The sequence below is a fragment of the Camarhynchus parvulus genome, chromosome 11 (genome assembly GCF_901933205.1).
Source record: "Camarhynchus parvulus chromosome 11, STF_HiC, whole genome shotgun sequence".
NCBI classification, from domain to species: domain Eukaryota; kingdom Metazoa; phylum Chordata; class Aves; order Passeriformes; family Thraupidae; genus Camarhynchus; species Camarhynchus parvulus.
In genome coordinates, this window is record NC_044581.1 from 10,895,875 (window position 1) to 10,923,796 (window position 27,922).

The 27,922-nt window shown below is 38.8% G+C and overlaps 1 protein-coding gene across 1 annotated transcript in view; it reads right to left on the minus strand.

Annotated features, from left to right (window-relative positions):
- Positions 1-2,663: 2,663 nt before the first annotated feature.
- CHD9 (chromodomain helicase DNA binding protein 9) overlaps positions 2,664-27,922 on the minus strand; it is an 86,439-nt gene continuing 61,180 nt past the window's right edge. The window contains 25 exon segments of the mRNA XM_030956294.1: positions 2,664-5,862; positions 5,864-6,262; positions 7,538-7,642; positions 9,643-9,771; positions 10,564-10,785; positions 11,261-11,400; positions 12,332-12,500; positions 13,158-13,241; positions 13,314-13,538; positions 14,473-14,636; positions 16,767-17,675; positions 17,899-18,101; positions 18,222-18,441; positions 18,600-18,642; positions 18,997-19,054; positions 19,723-19,840; positions 19,958-20,061; positions 20,849-20,938; positions 21,873-22,032; positions 22,480-22,679; positions 23,460-23,656; positions 24,333-24,443; positions 25,747-25,926; positions 26,484-26,651; positions 27,396-27,591. Of these exon segments, the coding sequence (XP_030812154.1) occupies positions 5,395-5,862; positions 5,864-6,262; positions 7,538-7,642; positions 9,643-9,771; positions 10,564-10,785; positions 11,261-11,400; positions 12,332-12,500; positions 13,158-13,241; positions 13,314-13,538; positions 14,473-14,636; positions 16,767-17,675; positions 17,899-18,101; positions 18,222-18,441; positions 18,600-18,642; positions 18,997-19,054; positions 19,723-19,840; positions 19,958-20,061; positions 20,849-20,938; positions 21,873-22,032; positions 22,480-22,679; positions 23,460-23,656; positions 24,333-24,443; positions 25,747-25,926; positions 26,484-26,651; positions 27,396-27,591 (5,062 nt within the window). The 3' untranslated portion in view covers positions 2,664-5,394.

The following is a 27,922-nucleotide window of genomic DNA, read 5'->3' on the forward strand; positions in this document are numbered from 1 at the left end:
GACTGACCTGAGATATGATTCAGGACACAAATACAAGCGGTACCCAGCATTGAGAACTGCACAAAGCCCAAGCTGGCACTGGAAGATGGTGATGCCAGCAGGGTCCCACCCTTCCCCCCAAACCTGCAGCCCCCAGACTACCAGAACAACTTACAACATTAAAAACAAGTGATTAGGTTGTATTTAATCTCACATCTTTTATTATAACACAGAGGAGCGGTGAACTTTGCAGTGAGGCCAAGTTCCTGCTCTGAGTTATGCAGAGCATTGATGGGAAGCTCTCTGCCACCCAGAAGATTATATAAAAGATGTGGGGCTTGTCCGTTTAGTTAAATTTACAGTATCTGCTAAAACACAAAGCAGCAATAACTTATTACAGCATTTAATTTCTATGGAGAAATATCTGCTCCTTAAAAGTCCCTCATATAAAAAAAAGGAAGATCAAACCCTCACAATATTGAAAGATAAAGCTGAGGTTAAAGGGAAGGTTATTATGCTGTGATTACACCTGTGTACTTCCCTATGGTTTCATGCATCAGGACTTCATGAAGAAATTATTTAACTTGACTGCTCTTGTGTAGAAAACTTTTTTGAAAAGTTTTCATTTAATGGTGTACGGAAAACTCAGACAAGAACCATTTTAGTGAAATCTTTTTCATGTCTGAGGACTTAGCTTCACTTATTTCTCCACTTCTCCCCTCTTTTCCTCCTGCTCATCCCCCATTAAAAAGATGCAAGAATAATAGTTACCCATATGCCATGTTAATTATTTGAATGATTTTGACTACTGCTAGATGCTAGATCTACCAATATGACAAGGAACAGCCACAAACACCCTCTCAGCCCCAGTCCCTCATAGCTGCTTGGCTACCCCCCAGTAACATACATGTTCTACTGTCCTGTAGTCTCAGAAATCTTCCCTGTGAGCATGCTCTTGGCCCCTGCTTTGAGCTGCTGCACACAGGTCAAACACTGTCAAGCAGAGGAGCTGACAAATCAAATGCTTTTATTGTCTGAGAGCAGAAAATAGTGTGAGGACTGTTAGCAGTTTTGGTGAGCACTAGGGAAAGTGCTCTCATCCCTCTGGATGACAACACTGTATCTGTCAGTAGGATTCCAAGAATTTCCCAAACCAGCCTCCCTTTGATTCATGAGACCTTACCTGGAGCACTAATGAGAATTGTGCACTGTCAGGTCTTGTTCACACTGGAAGCACACAGGAGGCTGAGCAAACAAATCCTCATTTTCCAGTTTAACTTCATGAAGGATCTTGGGCATTACATTTTCCTTCCTTCCTTGCATGAAAGAACCTGAAAGGAGGCAGCATTCAATAAAAAAAATCATAAAAAGGACTTGGAAAGCTGTTATCTTTATTTTCTTTTCCTCTAAACGTAACAAAGAAATTATACTGCCTGTTTGTGTAACATTAGGGACATTTAGATAAGCCAGAACAGTTATTTTGTAAACTCCTGTGGCTATGCCAGTACAATTAGTCTGCTCTACAAACACCACCACCAGCCCAAGGTCCCAACAATGCACACATGTAAAATTTTAAATGTTGGTCAGCTACAGCAGTGTAAATCCCACATTGCACTGAAACAGCCTGCTCATGTGGAAGGTAATGATAGGTGTAATAGAACTAGATCAGAAACTGCCTATAAAACTAGCTGTTAGCAACTTGCACATCACAAACAAGTTAATGCAACACTACTCTGTAGATCCCTTTATATTAAACCTGGACACCAGGCACATTTCATCTTGCTACAGCTTGAATTAGACCTTCATCAAGCCTTCATTTTAATGGGTGATCAGCAGTCACACTGAGCAATCCATGAAAAATGTATTACTAAATAACATGGCACAAATAATTTTCTCAGACACAAAATAAAACAAATAGGACAGGACTTTTCCCTGGACACCTTGTTAGTCTTCTCTAATCATCATACCCCACAGAGAGTTTGGAAAAATTTCAAAGGAGTGCCAGAAACTAACCACCAACATAGTGCCTAGGTCACTTTTCTTGGGAATATCTCCATTGAAAAATAGATCCTTACATTTTAATTTAAAGACCAAGAAGACTGGATTCTAAAACTAATTTTAAAAAATACTATTAGGGATTCTGCAGGACTTCCGTGGAAGAGAGAAGTTGAGAACAGAGCTCATGTGTATGTGAACTTCTATTACTTGGGTACACATTTGCAGAAGCTCAAAAAGGATGATCAGGATATGAAGACAAAATTCAGACTGAAATAAATCAGGATACCATTCAGTCATTCAAATGCAATGCCAGGTGGCACAGGACAAGCAGGAGGCAACTTGGGTTCAGGAGCAATGTCTGTGCCCTGTGTGAAATACATGCAATAGTTAAGGGCTGTGTACACAATTAAAAACCTTATTAAAGATGTGGAAAGTAATGCAAAGTTGTCCTTTTTTTTAAAAAAGACTGAAAAGATACTTACTTCACTGCCAACATGCTTATTTAAAATTAAGGCAACTTTTGGCCCAAAACCTAGACCATACATTCTTTTCTAACCATAATTACTGAAGGGTGGGAGCAACAGCTGGTTTGATTGTAAGGTAAGAGAATTAGAGACAATTGATTCCCAGTAAAATTATACAAAAGTAAACCATGGTCTTGGGCAGTAGGTGTGTTATGTCCTTGGCTTGTTTGCAGGGCTTTTTAAGGTCTTAAGAATAATTTCAGTTTTAAAACTTAGCACTGAAAACTTGAGTTTTGTTGCTGGAAGATCCATGTTTAATCCTTACACAGCATTACTTTCACATACTGAGGCCGACATCACGGGTAGTCAAAGAATATGTTTAATAAAAAATAATTAAACTTCCATTTGCTCTATAGAACATCATAGAAAGTAATTCAATAAATTACAAATGACTTTTTAAGACGCTTGTTCAACTACAGAAAGCAAATTCAGACTACACAGAACACAACTGGCAAATATTGCAAATGTCCAAAAAAAACCTGGACTAAGACTTGGATCATGAAGCCTGAAACAAGGGATAGAAATACAAGGCAATAACAGCTAAGGTTTTTTTAGTAACTACCAACACACACTTTATCATCACCTTGGATATCCTTTTAATTTTAACTTCAGTATTAGTGTAATTCTACTGAGGTTTCCTTATAACCCTTAACTTTATACAACCGTATTTGCATATAGTTTAGCTGATAGTGGGACACTTTTTTCCCCCTCTGGATCAAACTGATGAAAAATAACCCAAATATAATTATGTTCAAGTCTACACCAGCCTTCATTACTTGAAACTGTAATTGCCTTATTACATAGAAAGAATCACTAGAACAGTAACCAAACTTACTTGACCATAATAGGAAAATACTTTATTTCATAAATCTGATATAAATTAGGTTTTAGCCACAAGATTTAGGACTTGTTTTGTGGGGGAAGGGTGGGAAGTGATGGTATTGTTGACATACTCCATCAGCAAACGAAGTTAATAACTGCTTGTAAAACTTTGGCTATTTCATTGATGCATCCTAGTTAAATAAAAGTGCTATATTACACAAAGGGCAAAATATTAAATATGAAATACTTTTTCTTTGAATGACGAAGAATTGGCTACCCCCTTCTCTTGGCAGTTTTTGATTTTCACTATTGCTAAGACACTGCATGAAGGGCCAAAAATCAGAATACTATCTGGGAAAATACGTAACCAGCACAATCCAAATGGTACTTGTATAATTGTGTAATTACATCTAATACTGCTTCTAATCATGGGGCTAGTTATTTTGCACATAGAAACTTATATTTCATTGGTAAAGTTCTTGATAAAAAACAACACAGTTGTTTTACTGTACAAGCAAGCAACAGAACTATATCAAAATATACAGTTTTTGTTTTTTATTTTTAAATTTATCCCTTTGTAAAGCTTTTTCCATGACTTTCACTAGTACCTGTATCTATTTTCTCTTAACACTTGCCTATTCTTGGACCACAAATGATGTAACCAAGGTCACCTGAAGTCTCAGTCAGTTCAGAAGTTCTGTAAATGTGAATCTGGGCCTCGACTGTGTCAGAGTAATAGCAGCTTAACAAGAAGGAGGAATCATATCACACATCAAATCTTAGACAGATTTTATATAGTAAAGGGTTCTAAGGATTTGGACTTGAAACGAGATGCCTTATGCCCTGTTACTGTGGTTTCTAGGAATAATTTGTCTTCCTTACTATTCAAAGTGCTTTTTTCTTTAGTGGGTAACTCAGCATAATATATGAAGTGATATCCCAATAATGATTTTGGATAATATTTAGTCAGATTTAAATCTGCAGAGAAGTTTAAACTCAAAAGGAGTTCAAAACTATCTGTACTTTATTTACCATTATTAACTGGGAACTCCAGGAGGTTTTATGACATAAAACACAAATAGAAATCTACACAAACAAAGCAAACAAACCATTTTTACATGAATTATGCAGTGTTGAAAGGTCTTTTCAGTGGCACTTTATGACAGTTTGCCTCTTCTGAGTCTTGGGGAAACTACTCCTCATTTTGGGACTTTTAATTCTGCAGAGGGAGCCCAAAACTTTGCAAGGTGTAAACTAAATAGACCTACATGGTGCCAAGTAGCAGGAGATAAGACAGTTTTTGCTTTATTTTCCCCTTACTGCTGTCAAAGAGAACAGCTGCAATAAGGGGGAAAGAAAACCCCAACAGTCTTACCTCAAGTAACTCAGATTTGAACATGCTATACAGGATGTCTTTAAAAAACAAAACAAAACCTGAAAACAAGTAATAGAAACCAATGTAAACTTCCTAAACTAACTCAGCTGAGGTAACAGGTAGCCAGTTTAATTGGCTAATTGGGAAAAATTTATCTTCTTTTAAACACACTTGTACCTGAATTGGAAACAGCAGTGCATCACAACACTAGAGCATTTTCATGTAATTAAAGCAATGGATGGTGATGTAGATTCTACAGCTTTCATGACATTCATTAGCTGCCCAAATTATTGCTGAGTTTTGATCTGTAAATTATAAGTGTCAAGGAGGCTGTAAAACTATATTCAAATTAAATCAATAATATGCATAAAGTATTCTGTGTTCACTGCAAATATATTAAATATACAGCTCTTACTTGAGCATTATTTTCATAAAATTAACCCCCCAACAAAATTATAATGCCTTTTGTTGTAATTTTACACCATTGTGTATTTGATAGTACATACAAGTTCAGAAACTTATGAACTTCAAGAAATATTACATGCAAAACGTCTCTGAAAGCAGTTTGCACTTCTAAACAAATACTGAAATGTTCGGTCAGTAAATCATTGATGCACTCAACACTGGGTTATTTACAATGAAATAATTAAAGAATAAATTCAAAATCAGTTTATAATTTAAGTGCAGAGTCTGGGGTCAGTCTTCATCGCTCGAATCCGAATCCTCAGATGAAGACGATGTACTGTCAGATCCAGATGAAGCATCTGCTTTCTCTGAACCCTCATCTGTGCTGTTTTCATTGTGAGAGCTTGGCTCTGTTCCCCCTTTGTCTTCCTGATCTCTAACCCTAGAATTTTCCTCCTTTTCTTCTGTGGGCTTGGCTGAGCCCGTGTCATTGCTTTCACTGTTCTGTACATCAAAAATATTAGACTGAGACAAAGCTGGGATATGAAGATTAAGGCCTGGAGTGAGAAGCATCCCTGGGTAAAGTATGTTGGACAAAAGTAAAGGGTTAAGAGAGAGAGGATTGGCAGCTGCGGCGGCAGAGGATGTCGAAGGAGAACTGGAAACAGAGTTTTCACCACCAGTATCCGTGTTTTGGTCTTCTGTCCTTTCCTTCTTTGCATCCGTCTCCTTCGCATCATTTCCCTTTTTCTCCTCCGAAGCCGGATTCCGTGGACTTTGTCAGGAGCCCTCCCATGCCCAGCAGGTTTGGCAGCCCGGCCATCCCCGACAGCAGCATGGGGAACATGGCAGCCACGTTCTTGGCCTCTCCCGCGGCAGCAGCGAGGCCGGCCGGCATTCCCATCAGTCCCGCCGTCACCTGCAGCGACTGCAGGTTGTGCAGGTTGTGCTGCAGGGCCTGCAGGCCGGGCAGCTCCACGCCCGGCAGCAGCCCGTTGGCCAGCAGGGGGTTCACGGACACGCTGTGCGCCGAGGCAGCGGCCGCGGCCGCCGTGGCCTTGGCGATCTCGCTCTTGGGGCGCCTCCCCCTGCGGCTCACCTCCTCCCGCACCACCGGGCCCGTCAGGATGCGCTCGAACATCCCCTCGGGGAGGAAGCCCTGCGGAGACACAGCGGCACTTCAGTGCGGTTTGGGAGCTTCAGGATGGCAAAGGAAAAGCAAACACAGAACTCGAGTGTACAGAGCAGTAGCTCCCTGGAATTTGGGCTGACTCTGTGCTACCACATCCCAAATGTCTAAAGGCCCATCTCCACTGTGAGGGCTCCTCTCACACCCTCTGCTAACCACCCTTCATGGTTTCCTGACACATCAAGCCAAATATAGCTAATTATAGGAGCAGGCTCAATCTAAGATCTAAACCAGCATTGCTTTGAAATATTATCACACAGCAATGATTTGACAGTTTAATTAGTTTTCAATTTAAAGTTAAATATGTGTGATTGCACACAGACCAACAATCTCTGAGCCCTTTTTATTTTTGCTAGTGTCTCTTTAATGTCCTCATATTTCATCTCATCCATAAACTGAAGAAAAACCAATCAAGACTCAACTTGAATTTAAATTAAATTCTTAGTACTTCTATTTAGGATTTGTATAGTATTGTTTCACCACTTTACGACCTCCTACCTAACAACAAAAAATTGCAATGAATACCAATATTCCCTTTAAAACGCATTGTCTTGAAATTTCCTTTTTAAAAAGGCAACCATAAGATCAAATATTACTCAACACCATGGTACAACTGCCCTTTTTCCCTAGCAAATAACTCTGATTTGTATTAGCTTAATGCAACCAGAGAAATTCAGAACTCAAGTTCTGTTCTTCTCTACTGTAGGTAACTACTACTTCCTCAAAGTAATTCTGCTAGTATTTATACTTCCATTCAGATGTATTCACTATACAATACAACTTTTTGAAGCTCAAAATATGTCCTTATCTTCAAGAGAAGACTAACCGATGGTATCCTCACTATCCTGATTTCTCATAGGTGCATGCTAAAAGTAAAAGAAATATTTAAAATTAAGGATTTTTTGGTTCCCAACTGGAACTTTAGAGAAAGTATTCTCTTTCTTGAATGATTTCTTGGCTAATATCTTTCCTAAAAGCCACTGGGCTATATTTAAGACATGAGAAGTCACAGTATTAGAGCACTGAGGTGGCCAGTCACTGTCCAACTCCTTTCTCCTATTCCAGCTGTGCCAGCAAAGCATTTACTGAACTGAGCTGGCAGAAAGCTGACACTGACTCATGTTTGCTGTTCACGTAATACCAAAAATGAAAATCACACCTCTTGGCAGGCACTTTTTTTCTATTTGCCTTGTTTCCTTTCAGATACATTTCATGTCACGGTTATCTTATTCTGCAAATACTTACAGACTGTTTTACCACTTCTCCCCACTCAGGAGCCACTCCATACTCTGGATTTTCTTTCAAGAATCTGCACAAATCCTTCAGAGGGGGAGCAAATGCACCCCCAACCTGAGAAGCAGAAGATAGAAGTCAGTGAATATGCGACAACTGATAACAAAAAAGGCAACATTAATACCTGATACCGTTTCATTTTTACCTTTAGAATTCCACAGTACAAATAAAGCCTCACTTCAAATTATCATGGAGCATGATGCAGCTTTTGGCTGACTCCTGGTGACAGATGTGTGTGTGAGTTGTTCTAAATCTAATAAACTCAAGCTCATCTATTGAAATCAATTCAAGACTTCAGTATTTGACATTCCCACTGATGCTTAATATTTAATATTTATTTAGACACACAATCAACAGAAGAGCAACCACATGAACAGGGAACAGTGGTCCAAGTATTACCAAGAAGGTTGTAAGTGCAACCCTGTTAAGCTTTTCCTTTATTCAGTATATAAATCCTATTCTCTCAGTCAATTCTAAAAATATTTAAGAGGCTCTGCCATCATGAATTAAGTTCCTGAGGTTTTTTTCATGCAAAAAAGGCCAAATTAAAGTTACTAAACAGCATATCCTAATAAAAGCATATAAACAGGAAAGTAAGGCTTTTAAATTAATGAGAGGTATTATTCAGATCCAGAAAGAAAAAAAAAGAAAATTTGCCAGTTTCTGTTTAAGTTTCTCTATAAACTGCAACTTAAACTCGTATTTTCTAGGCTACTTTTAGTCCCTCACTGCCTACTACTCAAAAGTATTACAGAACTAAAAAAGTAAAGGAGAAAAAACAGGTTTGGTGATACACAGAAATTGGAGACACTTACACATGGAAAAACTGATATTAATGAAGTATTCAAGTACCAGCTATGGAGTGGAAATTTGAGAGGAAAAAAGCCATCACAAAAACACAGGTTTTCACAGTAAACAGAGATCATATCTCTCAGTCCTTGATCTTCAACTTTGACAAGATCCCTCAGGGCACAGCTCTTGAAGAGCAGCCACAGATCTCAGTTTCAAGAGACTCACAACCATTCTGGTTCCCCTTCAGAGCTGCTGTCTCAATACACTGAAGAGATTAAAGACTCAGATTCTGCCTTCCTCTCCTGTACAGATGGACAAAGCTCCTGACCTTAATATAGCAGCAACAAAAAAACCCCATCCTGCTTCCCTTGTAGCTGCTCTAACAAAAAGAGAAGCTGGCAGTGCCACAAGAGAAAGGGAAAATGCTGCTTACATGGACACAACAGCTCAAAGATTCCCCCCTGGGCTGCTGCTCTGGTGCTACACTGACATCCAAAGACACCATCAAACACATCTGGCCAGATCTGTTCAACAGACACCAGTGATGTTCTGCATGCTTTTCTTGAATATTGCCTTTAGCCTTCCCCAGAGCCTGTTCAAATGCATTGTGCTGTTCCCAAACTTCGACCACCTGCACAAAAATTCAACACCTGGTCTCGCATCTTCACTGCTGCCTTTTCACACAAGAATTCCCCTTCTCCTTTTGTTCTCCTGTTCCCCCTACCATTTCACCTAGAAATGTGACTGACAGCCAATACTACTGGTGGATCCATAAAGGGCAAATGGCAGACATTACTGAAAAAAGCAAAATCATCCAGTACAGAGGACTGCCTCAATTCCAAAGGACAAGTTTCTATGCCAGATACACTACCAAAACAATTTTAATTATGTCAAAAATAGTAATGAGAAGATCACAAAAAAAGTCTCAAACTTCTGATAAAGTTGCCACTTTGATCATATATTTTGAACATGTATTTTAGTGGCCCTGTCTCTGTCTGAGTCAATGGCACAAACACTGCATCATACAGAGTGTTCAGTTCTATAAACCATGGGCTAAGTTTCTATCTGTATCTTACTTATTTTCATAGTAGCAAAATATTTGCTAGAAGATTGTAACTGATATTTTTGTTCTATGCCAAAACTTTAAAACAAAAACCTTTCATTTGTCCACTGGGAAAATTTTAGCAACTGTGGTATACCAAGCTCTTCATCTGGAGTAACTTTTCATTTGGGGAGTACAAGAATGGGAACAGTATCATGAATACCTTTCTTGCATTTCTTCTATTTATGAGCTGAACACGTTCTTCACCAGTTAAACTGTTAACATCCAGTTTATTGGGGTTTCGACAACGGTGTCTTTTTTGTTTGGGCCTCCCATCGTGCAGCTGCATCCTCTGTTATAAAGGAATTAAAACGCCCATTATCCTTCTGATATAACTGCTTTAAAAACAGTAAGATCTCTGTGCATTCTCTTGAGTCAGGCATTAATTTGAAGCCAACTTCAACTTCGGAAATATTTTAATACCAGTACCTATCCACTAATCACAATCATTTAATAAGCAGCCCAGTAAACAGCACTACATCATCTCTCTGATGCCTCTGCCCATTGCTTTACTAATTTTTCAGTTTTTAACAATGCTTTAACGGTCTGGAAGATTGCTGCTGCTTTGTATTACCTTCATGGAGAAGGAAGGTTGTTATTCCAGATATCACACATATGATTCTCTTACATTAAAAATGTCAAATTCAGAAGTAACAGTATGAGAAGATCATACCCACACAAACACCACTACCACAGCAGTGTACTGTAGGTATGAGATGCATTCCACAGTAAGTTCTTTAATCCTTTTGCACATCACTAAATATGCTGTTACACATTTTCAGCTCCTATCATCAGTACCACAGTAATATGAGTTTTCTTGTCCTAGATAATTTTTTAAATAGTAAGTGAAATCATACAAAGATCAAATCTCTTGATTTGTTATTGCTTTTCTTGGCAATTACATTTGTGAGACAAAAGGAAGGATTGGAGACCTCAAATAATAAAAAGAAATGGACATTTTCCTTTTCCTATGTGGAACAGAAGAACAAGGAAATAATTCCCTGTAACACAAAATACAAACCAAAATACATAATATGTGAAATATTGTACTATTTAGCTAGGGAGAGGTGAAAGAAATACTCACAGGAATACAAGCTCCTGAATCTTCAACATATCCAGGATGTTCTTTAAGCCACCTTTCTAAATCTTTTCTTTTAGGGGCATCATCACCTGCAAGCCTTGTTCCATCTTTTAGGTTAATAACAGGAACTGGGCTCTCTGCATCGAGCACGCCTTGGGACTGTGTGTAAGTGAGTGCTGGGTTTATTCCTGCAGCCACCTGGCAGGAGTTAATACCTGGATTAACCTGGAGAAATTAAAAACATCAGCTTTACTGCATTGAAAACAAGCCATCACAATTATTTCATGTATGAGTCAATGAAAGGCACAGTTCTGCAAATCACACTCAAGGACTTGCTCATGGCAAAGAAATCTCTTCAAGTCACTGCCCAATGAGGCCCCATAACAGATGTTACAGGCAGATATGTCCAAAGGTTGCTATGGCAAGCCACAAATTTTTAATACATTGTTAAAGTTCATCAGAATTAAAGTTACATTTTAAAAACAGTTACTGATATTGTATATATCCAATATTTAATGACACTCCACCAGTTTTCATCTGTGTAATCATAAACTATCAGCAAAAAATATCCCAAACCAAAAGTTTTGACTACAAGCTTTTGTGGAGCAGGGACAGCTGGTTATACTCAGTTAAGGCATTAATAATTTAATAATAATAATTTTGAGTTTATTTTTTTGGATACAGAATGAAGTTTACTTACATGGTTAGGCTGTTTATTTCTATTCATAAAGAGGACATCAACCCCCTCCACATTCTTCCTTCTTCCTCGTCTCTTTTTGACCACAGGCTGACTGTCAACGATGACTCCATTGGCACTGGCTGTTAAGTGACTGGAAGTACCTAATAAATGATGCAATCAAACTTGTGTCAGATGTTTGTTTTATAAAGAGAAACATGTCTGAATACAAAAAGGAAATAAAATTATTTGAATTATTGCAAGTGCATGTAATTTCTACATGTAACAGCTAAGATAAATTGCCCTTTGTTTTATGACTGCTTAAAGCATCATGAATATCAGGTTCTGAAAACCACTTTAGTATGAAAATTTCATTACTGCCCCTGCACCCCCCCCAGATTTATCTGTACAGGGATGATCGCCACTGAGAACTGTTGATATCATATACACAGAGAGGCAGACATCCCTAAAGAAATGTTTAGCAAGACCTTAATGGTTTGTTGCAAAATTTAAGCAGAAGCTGGTCGAAGTTAAGCACCCATTTCTAATAATTTCTAATATTTTAATCCAAATGTTAGCTCCTTACTTCAGGCTCATTTGTATTTGTCAGAGTATACCTACTGTTATCTTGTTATGAAACAAGCTGGAAGTTTTTGGCTATAAATCAAAAATGGATTCTAATTGTCCTCCATGGCCTCTTTATGAGACACAAGGAAGATTACCAAGAGTTCAAATTGGCAGAGGCATAAATCTGGAACTCTTCATCTTTATTTACAAAGTAGCCACATTAAGTTCTGAGTTAAACTGATTACTGTCAGTGTACAGTGATGCACTCTATAATTATTAAAATCATCTTTGGAGGGGGTTTACAGTGTATAATGGCATCATTCTACTAAATTAACATTACAGTAATTGACACTATGATAAAGCATCAGGTGCTCCAAACTGGAGAATGTCTCCACACTGGAGAGAATTTCTCCAGGCTGCAATTTAGAACACTGCAAACATCTCTCCCCATTGCCAACTCATGGACATCAACAGAAGAACCCAGCAGATTTAATACTACATTGCCCTTCTTTCTGACATGTTTCGTACCTGATTTGGGAAGTGATTTTGGGAAGTTGACAAGGCTGGTTTCTGAAGCATTCTGGAGTTCACGGAGCCGAGCCAGATACTGCTGCTGACCCAATGCACCCTCCTCGCTTTCAAACGGCCTTTTCTGAGACAGTCCCTGCTTCTGAAAAGTCAATTTCAAACCACCTTCCTGTTAAATAAATGCCAGGATTAGAAGAGCTTCTGCTGAAGCAGAAAGAACTACTTCACAATCAGGATTTTCACATACAGTTACTCCAGCAGAATTGAGCAAGAATGAAAACACTGTGTTAGACCTTGTACAATCTTGTTCTTCCATGTAAAACCAGAATATGAACAAGAAATTTCATCTGAACTGAAAAATCCAGACACTAGTAAGGTGTTTACCTCCTGAATCCAGTCCTAGACCCAACTACAAGAGCAAATAGTCACATATTTTTATGTGCTACAAATAGGTCTCAAATTTCAGATAAACAAAATGTTTGAAGCTTCTAGCCTGCATTTAAACCAAGAAATTTTCCTGTAATCCTCTAAAAGACCATGAAATAATAAAGTGCTTGTTGAAATGTTAAAAAAAAGCTGAGCAGCAGAAATACCTTTTTATACTAACCAGATTTGTTAGAAACAGCATAAAACAAGCTGTCTGAGGAAGCATCAGCATGGCAAAAACTCAATTCAGAAAAAAAAAAAAAAAGATTCCTTCCAGTGGCTTAAGCAAATAAAAAAAAAAAAAAAAAAAAAAAAGAACACAAAAAAACCCCCTCCCCAAAAAAACCAAACCCAAACCCCAAACACTCAGTGCCCAGAAGCAGCAGACCCAAATACCCACAAACAAGTGTGTGAAGAAGTGAGAGTGAGAGCAGGCAGCCACTTGCAGGTAAAGCATGCCGCACACCGCAATCGCAACCAGGTCCTAGGGCAATAAAAATAAACATACGTCATTGATTTTCACTGTAAACTCCTTTTCTCGTACATGCTTCTTCACCTTTGACAGCTGGGGTGATTGGTCATATTCTTCTTTTACAGCTGCCAGAGGGGGTGTGGGTGCACTGGGCTCACTGTACTCTGCAGCTGCCCCTGAGCTGTCCAGCAGCTTGGTGGTGTAGAACGATGCCACGGTGGTGCTGTCGTAGCTCCTTCGGGCTGAAGGCCATTTACCCTTCAGCACTGTCTGACAAATGCTGTCCAGTCGGTTAATCATAACTCGATCCTGTAATATGAGAAAGTCATTCTGTAAGAGCAATGCTTACCAACACTGTTATATTTATGTATTAGCTCTTAATTCTACAGAGAAGAGAAATGACAGTATTTTTATCGCTGGACTTGAAGATTTTGAAGTTCCTGGATTTGCACTGATCCACTGTAAATCTGTGAAAGCATTTCTGTGAAAGCATTTCACTAAGTACCTACAAACAAATATGCAATTTCTCTCATCTGTGCAGGGTCTGGCAAACAACTGAAATACACTAGCTCCCTGATTTTTCAACAAAAGATATGGTAACTACCAAAGCAGTATTTGTATGTGTGGCTTTGACTCACTGTTAGCAGGATGTGAACCTGTGAGCAGCAGCATAACACACAGCAAATAGCATTTATAAAACTAAACCTACAGATTACTATTCATGTCTCCTCTTAGCTTCCAAAACCATGTAACTCCTCATTCCCATCCTTTGGGCACCAAACACAGATAAATCACACACCTCCATAACACACAGTTCTCAAGTCCCAGTAAACTCAGCTAAGTACATGAAGACTACAAAAACTACTGGATTTTCTGATCATTTCACAGTTATTTGTCTAATAAATTTGCTAAAATTACAAGTTCTGTAAGCAAACACTTATTTCTGAGTTCAAGGTTCTCTGCTATATTTGATATAAGTCAACCTTTTACACTTTGAATGTCATTTTTCACAATGTGCCAAGGACTTGTAACATTGCAGTTATACTCCCCTTCAAAAATTATGAAAAGCAGTACCTAGATTTAAATGCATGTTTCAGGAGTCAACATAACAACATCTAAAAGGTCCTGAACCTCAAAATCCTATTTCCCCTGCTTCTTGGTTCTAACATACTTGAAAGAATATTCATGTTAGAGCACACCTTCAACTACTATTTTGATTTTCAAGGTTGCATTATGAACTTGCCTTGGGCCAGTAGGATGCAGCCAACATGTATCCACCTTGTAGGAGATAACCAGAATTTGGGGTCCCATTGTTCATCTGGAAACTGTCCTGTGTCTCATCTTGTGTGGTGCTCAGAGAGGCCACACTCTCTTCATCATAGGCTTTTATATGTGGAGTTCCTTCTGCTAAATAAAACCATCAAAATCATTATGCTGTAAGGGAATTAGACGCTCACTGTAAGAGGGCCAGGTGAATAAAACACACACAACAATGTTCAGAGAAAGTCCAAACACAAAGTTAAACAGAAGAATTAATCTCTTAGGTTTTTCAGGCTGATCCTTTTCTAGAGATGTAAATTCTACACATATTCCTTGTTAGTATTTCAAACCTGAAGATGTTGAACATTTAGCTATTTGGAAACAGACATGCTTCAGAGTCATCTAACAGACATGCATCACTTAACATATTTATTTAATAAGACAACATTCACTAAAGCATAGAATTAAATTGAAATCAAAGGTGTCTATGACCAGCACATGGGAAATCCACTGGGAGAGTACTTTAAAAAACCCATTTTGTTTACTGCATGGAATATTGGATGCTCCATGCCTTGAACATGTGTGCCTGCATAATTCAGTTGTTCAATTTTGATCATTGAGGATTTTTCCCTATAACCTTTCCAGTGTGTCCTCTGACTTTGTTATATTTCATCAATAGTATTTCATTTTTTCCTCCATTCACACAACAACAGAAGTTTCCCTATGACATGGGGAAACAGTCTGAAACAACAAAAAAAAGTGTTGCCTGAAAATCTAACTACTACAGCAGCACAAGGAGTGAGAGGGGCAGCTTTTCAGAAATTAGATTTGTCCTTAACAATAGCTCTGTACTGAGTCATCTGACAGAATCCAGCACTCCCTTCAGAGATGCTTCAAATGGGGAAAGTATGCCAAAGGGTCATTGCCATTGAATAACCAACGAAATAAAACCCGGGCTTAAAATTAAAATACAGATTAAGTTAAGTGAACTTTCCAGCCTATACCCATGTCTTCAAACTAACAGCAAAACCACCAAAAAACCCCTCCAAAACAAAAAGACCAACTGACGTATGAGATTCTGCAGTCTGAGGGAGGCAGGATTATTTGCCTAAACAGACTGAGTTGGTACAAAACAAGCCCAGTATTTGGACTTGCAGCACACTTATGGTAACCACAATCTCTATCTGAATATTTATGTTATATAAGCATTCCTTTGCTGTCATTGTTTTATTATTTGCATACCAACTGTTTCCTCTAAAAATGTCCTTTCCCTGCTACAGGCAGCAGCATATTAGTAATTTTCTCTAAGTGGAATTTTACTTGCCCAGCAATCATTTCCCCAATAAATTAACCCCATGGTTTCCACTTGTCATCTCCATGGACAAGGAGATCCATCTGATTAAGACAATGCCTTTTCCCCTTAGGCATTGGAAACAGGCTCTTACTCCCACTGCCTGCCTTCATTATCTTCCCTTCTCTATTACCCTTCGTATCACATAGAGAAATCTTTCCATATTCTGAGTTTCAGAGGGGGAAATAGAGGCCACTTCACAGCAGCAAAGTAAGGAGTGTATTAAATAATGAACGGTTGGGTTATTAAAAACTCTACATCACTTGATCAGAGGTTTTTGCTTCCACTTTGAAGCTTTCACTGTGTCTGTGTTACATGGTCTTATGTGCTCCAGCCACCTCAGTCTTGGCTAAGCAGTTTTTTTTTAAGTGAATTTTTTGAAAAGTTTTTAAGTGTTTGAAAATTTTCAGTGCAAAAACATTGTTTGGGCACTGAAAATTGACAGCAGAAATCAGCTGACATGACTTGAGTTTGGACAGAAGGAAGCTTGCAGGTTTTGTGAAAGAACATATGAAGAAGCTACATAGACAGGTGAGCAAGAGTGAAAAAAACAAACAGGGAAACCTAAAGGATCTGTTTAGAAAGAAAAAGAACCCCTAGCAGGGAATACACAGACACAGAGTGTATTTCCAGAAAATGCTGCCCATTCCACTCTCCCACACACGAACCACATGCACAGCAACCTTGCTCAGGGATCACAGCACATCCTAAGTACCTCACCAAGGCACTGATATGAAGCAAACAAAAAGAAGTATTCCTGAAATTCTTCCAACTCACTTGGAAGAATCAAGCAAATATGTTTATTTACATTATGTTTAATAAAGTTTACTTCTGTGGGATTTAATAGCCTTTTTAAGACATTTTTCCATTAAGAATAAACTAGTTCAGTCAAGGATTATACTGCAGAAGTAAGACTACACACATACCACGTTTTTGTGCCTCCTCTTCATCACTATCACTCTCTTCAGACGATGATGATGATGACGACGATGACGATGAGGACGATGAAGAGGACGATGAAGATGCTGAAGAACAAGATGAGGATGATGAAGAGCTAGAGCCAGATCGAGAGTGGGAACAAGATGAGGAAGACGAAGAGGATGAAGATGATGACCTGGAAGAACAGGATGATCTATCTGAGTCAGAGTCTGAGTCAGAGCTAGAGTCAGACCCCCTTTTGCTGACTCTCTGTTTTTTGGAAGCTGGGTTTGGCGTTAGAGGCTCTGTCCTTGCTGCCACCATGCGTCTGTCTGTCTCAGCCTTCACGCTAGGTCTGTGGTCTGTCATTTGTATTGAGGTGCCATTTTTGGGACTCAAAGGTTCAGATTTCAGTATTGTCTGTGTCTCCTCTGTAGACATAGATTCCTCTTCAGAAGACTGAGGCTCCTCTTTCAGATTTTCATTTTTAGCTTTTGTGTCCTCAAAAGCGTTCACTTTAGCATCTGACAGTCTTGACTGAGGTGTAAGAGGAGAAGCAGATAATGCCATCTGGTACTGGTGCAAGAGTGGAGTAGAAGTCCTTGAGAGAGCCACTTTGTTTTGATTATAGCTCCTCTGGGCAGACATAAATGAGAGTTCAGGATCACGAAGAATATGATAATCTGTCCTGCTGACTCCGTGCTTAGCAGCTCCAATAAGCAGATCTCTGTCGTGAGTCCCACACTCCCACCAGACAGGCAGGTCAGGGTTTGGCTGGCACAGCTTTAGCCTCTCAAAGAGCTGGGGGTGCCTGAGGGCCTGTTCCCGCACTTTGCGCAGGAGCTCAATGCGGTACAAAGTCCGGGAAGCGCGTTCCTCGGTGATGGGCTGGATGAAAAGGTTTGGGTCCACGAGTTCTGGATTAGAACAAAACAAATGAGAATCTGCCAAAACCAACACATCAGTACTTTAAGTAGGTGACTAATGAGTTAAGATATGTCTCCCCATTAAAAGCTTTCAATTTTACTCTCAACAAGTTTCCTTAATTCTTCCTCCCCCATTTTTATCTTCCAGCACATGAAAGAAAAACCTTTTCAAGGTAGGCACCGACAATACAAATGTAAAAACATACACACCCACCTTCTTTTGAGGGGAGGCGACAGACCCTCCTGCACATTGACATAAATGCATACAGGTACTTCTCCAAGCTCTCATCAGTTTTCTTGTGCAGCCGAGCCATCGCTCGAAACTTGGTCCAGTCAAACCGTCCCCTCTCAGGGTCAAACACCACTCCAAATGTGGACACAACTCTGTAAAAGTCAGCTTCTTCTCTTCTTGTCCATCTTGACCAGCAAGAAAAAGATGTGAAATTCTGTCAACTTCTTCACTGTTTCATGCATTACATCTTTACCATTTTTTACATAAGGATGGATTGAAACAGTACATTTGCATGCTGCACATACCTTTGCTGTCTTTCAATCTTAGCAGCCATCTTTGGATTTAATGCAGCTTCTTCATATGGCAGCTGCATCATACTGGTTTGTACTGGGAATGCTGGCTGGATCTGCTGGGCCTGCCTGTTTTTGCTCGTGCGTTGATAAGCGGTGATCAGGCGGCGCAGCCGCGTTGTTAAGGCAGACTGAGTGGGCCAGTAGATTTTGTCCCCTTCCATCATTTGTCCATCTGTATGAAAACCAAGTCATGGGAAAAATAAAGAAGTTGATTACTGCTGGTGTCTATGGTTCTACACTAGGTAATTAGGTTTTAGCTAAGAATCACAAGAATTAAACAATTCAAAACACAACAGCAACTGGCTCAGATTTGTAGTTTTATGGATTTACCTCCATCTGCTATTACGAGATCACCTGGAGATGAAACATCATCCTGTAAAAAACACAAAAGTGAAGCACAATTTAAAATATAGCCCTCTCTAGAGATTTAGGTTAAATGTACATCTTACAACAATTCCTGAATATGACAAAGAACAAAAGTAACAAATAGTTTGGATAAATGGCTAAGAGGGCACACAACAGAACTGTGCAACAATTCCCTACCATTTCCACCCACCCAGACAACTTCACAAACTCATGGAGCAAGCTTTATCAGTTCAGAAAAATACAGAAAAAAAGTAATAATTTGCTCAACAAAAAGGTGGAGTATTACATTACAAGTGAACATGTGTTGAAATGTCTAAGTGAATAAGTGCTAAATGGAGCTATTAATTGGTGCCTACTATACCTCTATGTCATCTTTAAACAGTGCTGGTGCTGGTTTATACTCTGGATCTTCCACATCCCTGTTAAAATTTCAACACAAAAGAAGCCATTTCAGTAATATTTTACACAAATAACTGAAAAGTTCTTATACTCTTTTCAATTAAGCAAAACTGATTTAAATTTATTAAGATACTGTATTTAATTTTCTGTTTGAAATGAAGAAAGTATTTCATGGCAGCTTTGGCTTGAATCCTGCTCCCCCCAAGTCACTGTATCATCCAAAGATATTCTTTGTGACCACAACTAAAAACCTCAGTGATGAGGCAATGAATAAAAGCAGTTCTCTCATTCAGCAGCTACCAGTAATTCTCACATTGATCTACTGGGGTCACTGGTCAGCTACACAAGACTAAGACATGAAAAGCTGACCTGAAATCAAGTTGAACAGGTCTGTAGCACTCCACCTCTGAATGCTTTTCACTTCAGTGTCTAAGTAGCATTGCTAACATATCAACACAAGGTAAAATCCTCGTCAATAACAGGTTGCTGCATTTTTCCCCTAACTGTGAAATCCCAAACATCAGTAGCTGTTCTACCAATCCTCTTTTCCACCCTACAGGAGTAAAATCAAAGTATCCCATACAACAATGACACCAAACTCATGTATAACCAGTCAGGAAGAGAATAAGGTACAGCATGTAAATTGAGATTTGTTTGCTTTAAGGCCCCAAAACACTTCCTTCCATACCCATCCATATAATCATTTGCTCTCTGTTCAGCAGCAACTGCTTTCTCATCTGGTTTTCCAACTCTTTCCAAGAAGCAAAGAGCTGGGTCTGCTCTGATAGTGTTGTATTTTTCATAACCTATAATGGAAAAAAAGTGGCAAAAATTCAACTTTCAGAGTACACAAAAAAAATTAAGTGTAGGGTGTTTTTATTTTGGGGTGTGGGGAAGTGCATACAGTCACCCTCATTACTCACCATGTTTAAAAACTCCAATTAGAAGAGATTTATCTGCATCTGCATCCCACCACTCAGCAGGAACTTCAGAGTGGTCTGGCTCAGGAACCCAAACATCAATTTCACTAAAGGCAATCACCAAGAGCATACCAACATCAATGGAATTCAGAGAAAGAAATAAATTTTTATATTTTCTTAGTACATTTCTACTTCATGTGGGACTTTAAACTTCTCTCTTCAAGCACACAAATACAGTAAAACCAGCAACACAAAACACCCAGACAGCTTGGTATTTAGTATTTGAGACCAGTAATAGGGAAAGCATACAAAAGTAAAACCAGTATACAACATTCTTCCTCTCTAAGTGAACTTCACCAACTTCCAGCAGCCTGTGCTTGCACAACATTGCAAACCAATGATTGTCTGTGTTAGTGTTTAATAGCATGAGAGGGACTGTTCTTCACTAGTATTTCTGAATCAAATTACAACTTTCTATCTGCCAAAAGCTCCTGTAGCAATGAGTTCAAGAATTTCCAAACAGCAATACTTGCCTTTACAAAAAAAAAGTAAAAAAAAAAGGCATTAATGGAATACACAGCACATAATCAAAAGCAGATGAAAACCTGCCAATTATCATGTCAAGTACATAATTCTATCTTTCACTCACTTTTTCAGTCTATTTGACTCATATTATTTTACTTTATATAGCTAGACTCATGAAGAGGAATCAGGACTTCCTCATGTCAAGTTGATGAAGTGTTTAGTAAACAAAGAGAAAACAAAAACATGTTCCTCACAGCCTAAGGATAAACACATTTAGTTTTAACATGTCTTATTTAGGTCTAGGCAGATTCTTGAATATTCATCTGACATTTGAAATAAACAAGCAAAAATACTCTCTCTGTAGTTCACCTGGCATCAGTTCCATCAAAGACCTTTTGGAATTCATTACCAATGACTTCTTGCTTTAAGTAATACAGCATTCTTACTCGAAGTAAGACTCTAAATAAAGAAAAAAGAGAAATACAAATATTAGAACTCAGAAAGCTTTCAATAATTGTAGATGGTTTTGTTTTGTCATTTGTTATATCACAGACATTTCAAGTCGTTTTCCTAAAACATACTTCCTTCAGTTTTAATGGGGGGGTAACACCCAGCTCAGGTGACCTAAGGCTTTTTATTGTCATCACATTTACAAATTGTTTCATTGCAAAATTTCGTTCAAATTCTGAAGACCAGGGTCAGCAGAACACTCTTCACTTGCTTCATAAGATACTGATAAGAACAAAATGTTATTTCCCTTTTCCTGCTTAGAACATGCCCTTAGAGAGGATCGAGTGGGCTGACAATGAACATCCTCCCCTTAACCTTTCCATTCTTTCTCACTCACAATTTGATGCATGACCCCAATGACTTCTCCATGCTTTATCTCAATTCTTGACTACAGCTGTATGAATTTTCCAAGCAGAATATGACAAGTTTTGCTACAGAAAAATTGTTTATCTAAACCAAGCTCATTCACTGCCATGAATGACTAAGCTTTCACAAACTGGTAGCTCAGATTCTCTGAAGCCTAGAAAACATGCCAGGGAAACAGCCTGTGAGATTGAGGGGCAACAACTTCAGTGCTTTCAGTCTCTCTGAGATAAGCACTCCCACTCTTTAGTCCCTCGGCTGCTGCAAGGCATCCCAAACATGTTAGCAAGAGATCCCTCCCTAGACAAAAACAGTTTCTTCAAAAATTGTACCAGAATTACTTTACATGTGAAATCATCTGTTCACCTCCAAAGACACCATGACCTATTTATTCTAATCAAACTAACACCATTAGAACTTCTTTCTTCCTACTGCCACAACTATTTTAAAGTCTAAGACAATGAGAAACTAGAAGAAAAAACAAACATTGAAAGACATTCACACTTCAGCTACTGCTTACTTGTTGCAATGGTGTTTTATGTGCTTTTTGTAGCCTTCATCTTGCAGCAGATGCTCTGGATTGTATTTTCGAAGCCATTCTGCTTTGTGTATATCAAAAGTGCTAGCCTGGGTCTTCACTTTTTTTCCTTTTCTTCCTCTAGGCACAGGGGCTGATAAGCCTAGATAATGTAAAATATTACAGGTATAGATATAGATGCCCACAAAATTGATAGTTCCCATATTCTATACAGGTACTGAATCTGCAGTGCAGGAGCAACACCTAACATTAGTCTCTGTATGTGAGTCTTTTTGTGTCTCAGAGCATCTCTGGAGTACACATCACCAGTAAGGACCAACAGGAGAGGGGGGGAAGAGGAGTGTGCTGTCTGTCACCTGCCATGAAATAGAACAGGTTCTTCTGAACTGGAATGAAAGCTCACACCAAACACCATTTGGGTAAGCCATCAAATCCAAGGCAAAACAGCAACGACACTTCTCTGCCCATAATAAATCCCATTTATTTCAAGTAGGATGTGTTCAAAGAGGGTTTTTTGCTGTTCTCATCCCAGTATCACAGACACACACACACGAAGCTGTTTGAGTGCACAAACACATGAAGTCCTTACCGAGGTGGTTCTGTAACTCTCGTGTTTGCCCATCCTCTGTTGGGGTGATGAGATCCCATATAAAACTCTTTATTTTCTCATCCCCTCTGTAGTGAACAAGGCAATAGGCTAACAGGGCTCTGCAAATGATCTCCACATCCTGCTCGTTCAGCTGCCTCTTGAAGCGGCCGTGGGACAGAATTTCTCTCCATCGGCCCCACCTAGTCCAAAGTGAAACACAAATCAGCACCTGGAAGTGAAACACTGGGGTAGCTACAGACTTCTCTTACAAAAGAGAATTTTTCTCTAAAATACTTAGCTTTTAAACTTTTTCTTTCAGCTTAAGTTACTGAGTAGAAATAATAAAGTAACATTTGCAACATAACTCCACCTGATTAAAACAGAGTTTTAAACAAGAAGTCCCTATTTACAAAAAATACGGATGATTGTTTTAAACTTCAAAGACACAAAACTGACAGGAACTCATTCTGACAAGAATGCTGTTATTTTTCTTTTAAGATGGGTGAGGGAACACCTAAGATTTGATTTCCAAATCAAGTTATCTGATTTCAGTATGCTTAAAATAACTGGTTAGATTCTCAGTTCCTATTTGTGCCTCACAGAAGTGCAAGATGTTCTACAGTTATGAAAATCAAGTTACCTACCAAGGCATTATTTCAGACATTTTTAAGAGCCTTGAGCCAGCCTGCAGCACTTACTGTAATGATTTTTAGAGAGACTCCTGTAGTGCCCATGTTAAATGCCATAATCTCATTTGAAGAAAGATTTTCACCCTTCTCTCTTAATGTTTCTTTAATTGCAAATTGTCAGGAAGATTTACTACAGGATGCAAGATAAATTCCTGTTCTAAATACATTCTCTGCACACACTCCAGGTCATTGCCAACACAGAGTTAAGCTATTCCACAAAAGCAATTTACTACATGGAAAAAGAAGTATTTTTAAAGCCCCTGAGAGAATGTAGAATGATGTACACAATACCCATAGACCAGCAAGTTCTTCTCCACACGGAAGCACTCTGTCCTTCCATAGCCATTGGAGCGGTCGCACGGCCGGCGCAGCTTGGGCTTCTCATCCCCCTCACTCTCCACCTCTGACAGCTCTGCCAGCTCATCCTTGGTAGCACTGAAGGGCCGTGTTTGCTTCCTGATTCTTGGGGTATCAATGACAAGGCTGTTCTGCAAAATTCCAAACAAGCCTCATGAGAGAAACAGTTTTTCTCAAGTACACAGCTCCAGTTCAGAAACAATTCCCGTCTCTTGTCATTCACAGCTATTTCATGAGGACACTGAACAACCATGGAGCAAGTAAAAGATTCTGTGGTATTTAAGGCAACAAAAAATTAGTTTCATGTGCTAATGCCAGTACATTTGTTACAAACAACACAGACTATCTCATTTCAGCTGAATACGCACACAGACTACTCTGCAGTCTTTGTGAGAAAAAGGGTGCACTGAAGCCTTTTTCAATCAAATGCAGGGGGAATGTCTTCAAGTATAGGACACAGACTTCAGTATTATAAAATTTACACAGGTTTTAGTCACTTACTTTGCAGATTCCAGTTCAAGACTTATAGACAGAGAAATGGGGCAATCAGAGTCATTTCCGCACTTTAAATCATGTTCAGGTCTTTAACAAAAATTAGAAATGTCCAAACGTTTTACTGGACAGGACAGAAATTAGAAATACTACAACTGTCAGCAGGCTGACTGCTCATGCACAAAATAAGCCAGCACAAAACATTTGATTTGTTGAAATATTAATCAAAAAGCACCAGAAATCCCATACCTGCAATTTCAGAATTCAACAGCAAGCACATGCTTGAAAAAAAATACACATTAAAAAAGTACTTACTCTACCACTGATAGCATCAATATCAATTTCTGCTTTTTTGGCCCATTTCTGCCAGAAGTTAGGATCATCTAGTGAAATATCAGTCCTGTTTCCAGATGCAACGAAACTAGCCTGTAATAAATGAAACTAAAGTTTACCAATACCATACATCAAAAGTTTGTAGTTTGCCTCACTGCTGTAAAGATTGCCTGACCTTATTTCATCAAAAATCTCCCAAGCAGCTGTTAAGACTTTAGAAGTTACTTACACTGCAAAGCAACTCAAAAGCTCTCCTCCCCCTTAATTTTTAAAAATCCAGATCCATAATATATCAGAAAAATCTAATGAACTTTTATGCACCATCAGGAGAGAAGAACATTAAGCAGCAAGATTCTTCTGCTTCTAAGTCTGAATCTAAATTACTTGAATGGAAGAAAAAAGAATCTTTTGAAGAGGCTTATCAGCATTTGGGGATTTCATCTCATGCAGAAGTACTCGCTTGAGGGAAATTTCAAAGGGGTGTTTAAGCTGCCAACAATCAAAGCCTGAGTGCATGGAATAGGCTTAATTTCAGAAGGCATTTAAAAAACCCTGATACACTGCATTTGGGAAAAGAGTAAATACATATAAAAATTTCTAACTCTTCTGATAAAAAGACAGTGATGATGATCTTTAGAAATCTACTTCTTATTTAAGGCATAATCAGCAAGATATAGGAAAACCTAAATAAACATATAAATAAATAATATTTTAAAATACTGCCATTTAAGAACATAAATATACATTTACAATATTTTAAGTCTTCTTTTTTTCTTTGCTTTTTTAATTCTTTTGGAATTCTCACAATTGCATTCATGAAGTGCCCACACCCCAAGCTTTACTGCTTGATATTTTACACTCTCAGCCCCCTTCCCATGTACATATATGTATCTCAACTCACTGCTATTTTAGGACACTTCTTATTTTGCTTCTCAAATTCTTACCAAAAAAGCTCAGAGTTCAAAATATATCTTTTGTTTATGCATTTTTAATACACATTTTAACCATATTAATTTTTAGCCTTATTAATATATATTTTCCCCTGCCCTTAATGTATCTTAATACAACCAGATCTATAAGCAAATTTGTTTTAATATTCTTGGCTAATGCAGCTCATCATATCTCACACAACCCCCAGCCTTTCCCAAAGCAGCACAGATCCATTACTCATCTTTGCTCAAACACACTCCTTGCACCTGGCGTTTACAGAATCTGTAATCTGACTTTTAATGTGCACCTTAACAGAAACGTACAGATGCAAGAACCCAAAATATGTACCTCACACACCGCCCCATGAAACACAAGTAAACAGAACTTAAAAGTGAGGCCTAAGCTCTACAAGATGCAGTGACATTTACAGCTCTCTGCTGTCACAGAACACCCTGCTGCTCTGCACCTTGGCAAACGTGGAGCCCCTTCCCTCAGACTCGATCGTGATGGTTTTGGTCCGACGTTGCAGGATCTGGTCAATGTCCTCCTCACAGAACTTGGAGCCTTCATCCTCCTCATCCATTATGGCACCATAGGCACCTCTTCGAAGCAAGTCCTCTATTTCTTTTTTGGAGAGTTGTTGGATCTGAGCAAATAAAATCAGGTTTAGACAGTCAAGTAGAAAAATCCCTGAAGTCTTTTGCTCTTTCCCATCTTTCCACAACCTAACTGTGCCTTATGATCTGTAAGCCTAAATCTGGAGTGTTAAAAGCTATGAGAGAAGTCTAGCTGACAGCTGAAATAATAAATTAAGTACTTACAGTACACATTTTTTAAAGTATATGCCTCTTTTTTTTTTTGCGCTATTCTCAACACCATGAGATGCATGTTTAAAAAAAATTACCCGTTCATACTTACATTAAAGTAACACATTATCTTAGTATGAGAAAATACAAGGAAACAAACTTTTCTCCTTGTTTTAACACTTTGACATTATCTACCTTGAACTTTATGAGGCAAGAAAAATTTATCAGAGTAACTGACTAGACTTAAAATTATATCAGCTATGTTGCTAGTTCACATCAGAAAACAGAATGGAGATGCAAATGAAAAAGGGAAAATGGCAGCTTCTGTAATTTAAAGTAATTCCCACATGATTACAAAAGCAAAAGGAAGGTTATTTCAGGAAATAAATCTACATACACCACCAACACTGTTTTCTCTTCCACTCATACTCTGCAAGACAGCCTTATCCAGTCCCAGTTTCAGACTTGCTCTGTCAAACATCTCTCTCTCATAGGAATTACGTGTGATCAGCCTGTAGACCTTCACTGCTTTGTTCTGACCAATCCTGTGGCATCGGGCTTGAGCCTTTGGAAGGAAGGGAAGAGAGCAGTTACAATTCAGACTTACCTAGGAATAACATACTGATCTTTTAAGAATCTGTTTCTGCTGTAGCCCAACCCAAAAACAGGAGCATGAACTCAAAAGGATTCAACACACATTTAAGCAAACAGAAGCTATCAGATATTTTTCACAAAGTGAACAGTTTTCTAAATAGAGTGTGGCAAGAAAAATGCAGATGAATGGCCTGTGCTAAATGTGCCAGACTGGTACTGCCCTTGCAGTAACACCAGATAAAAAGACTTGCTAGCTCCTAAGTTAGCTGATCTCCTGATACAAACAGTAAAGGAGTTGCAACTAGAGAGTTATTTAAACTTCAGCATCCAATTCCTAGATTCGATTAATTCACTTTTTATTAATGCATATTAATCCTTTTCTGAATATTATGCTTCAACTGAACACCTCTATTTCCATAAACTGTGTTAGTACATGCAAAATATAGCCCCTGGGTTCACAGTGCCATCAATTCTTAAGGGTTTTATCAAATCATTGACTTCACCTGTGCTATGTTTTTCAAAGTAACTGAAAGAAAAGTTCCCAACCAAATAAAATCTCTTCTGAACTGAAGGCATCAAAAGACTTTAAACACATGCCTTAAAAACATCAATGTGTCAAAATTACATGTGTTCAAACAGAGACAATATTCAAAGTGATGAAATTCTTATCCATCGGGTTTAATTAGGGCTCTCAAGCACGCTCAAAGAAATTCACCTGCAGGTCATTTTGGGGGTTCCAGTCAGAATCAAAAATGATGCAGGTATCTGCAGCAGTCAGGTTGATGCCCAGGCCCCCAGCCCTGGTGCAGAGCAGGAAGACGAAGCGATCCGAGTCGGGTTTGCTGAAGCGGTCGATGGCCGCCTGCCGGAGGTTGCCCCGCACGCGCCCGTCGATGCGCTCGTACAGGTACCTGCCAAAGCGCACACACAGCACACACAGCTTTACAAACGGGTCTGAATTCAGAGAGCCTTTGGACAGGTCTACTGCTCACAGATTTATTCTATGCAGTGAATGAAAGCGATAAAGACTGACTCTGATTAGCAGCAGGTTACACAACCATGATTCACGTCAGAGCTTGCAGAGCTGTAGTACCAAGGCACATCAGCAAGTCTGAACACTGAGCATTTTAAGACAAGTTCTTCTGCATTTTGTCCTCTAAGCAACTACCTGATTGTACCTGTATTACTTACTTATAAAAACACACCCTAACCTGAAGTCCTATGTGGACACTCAAGTTTTTC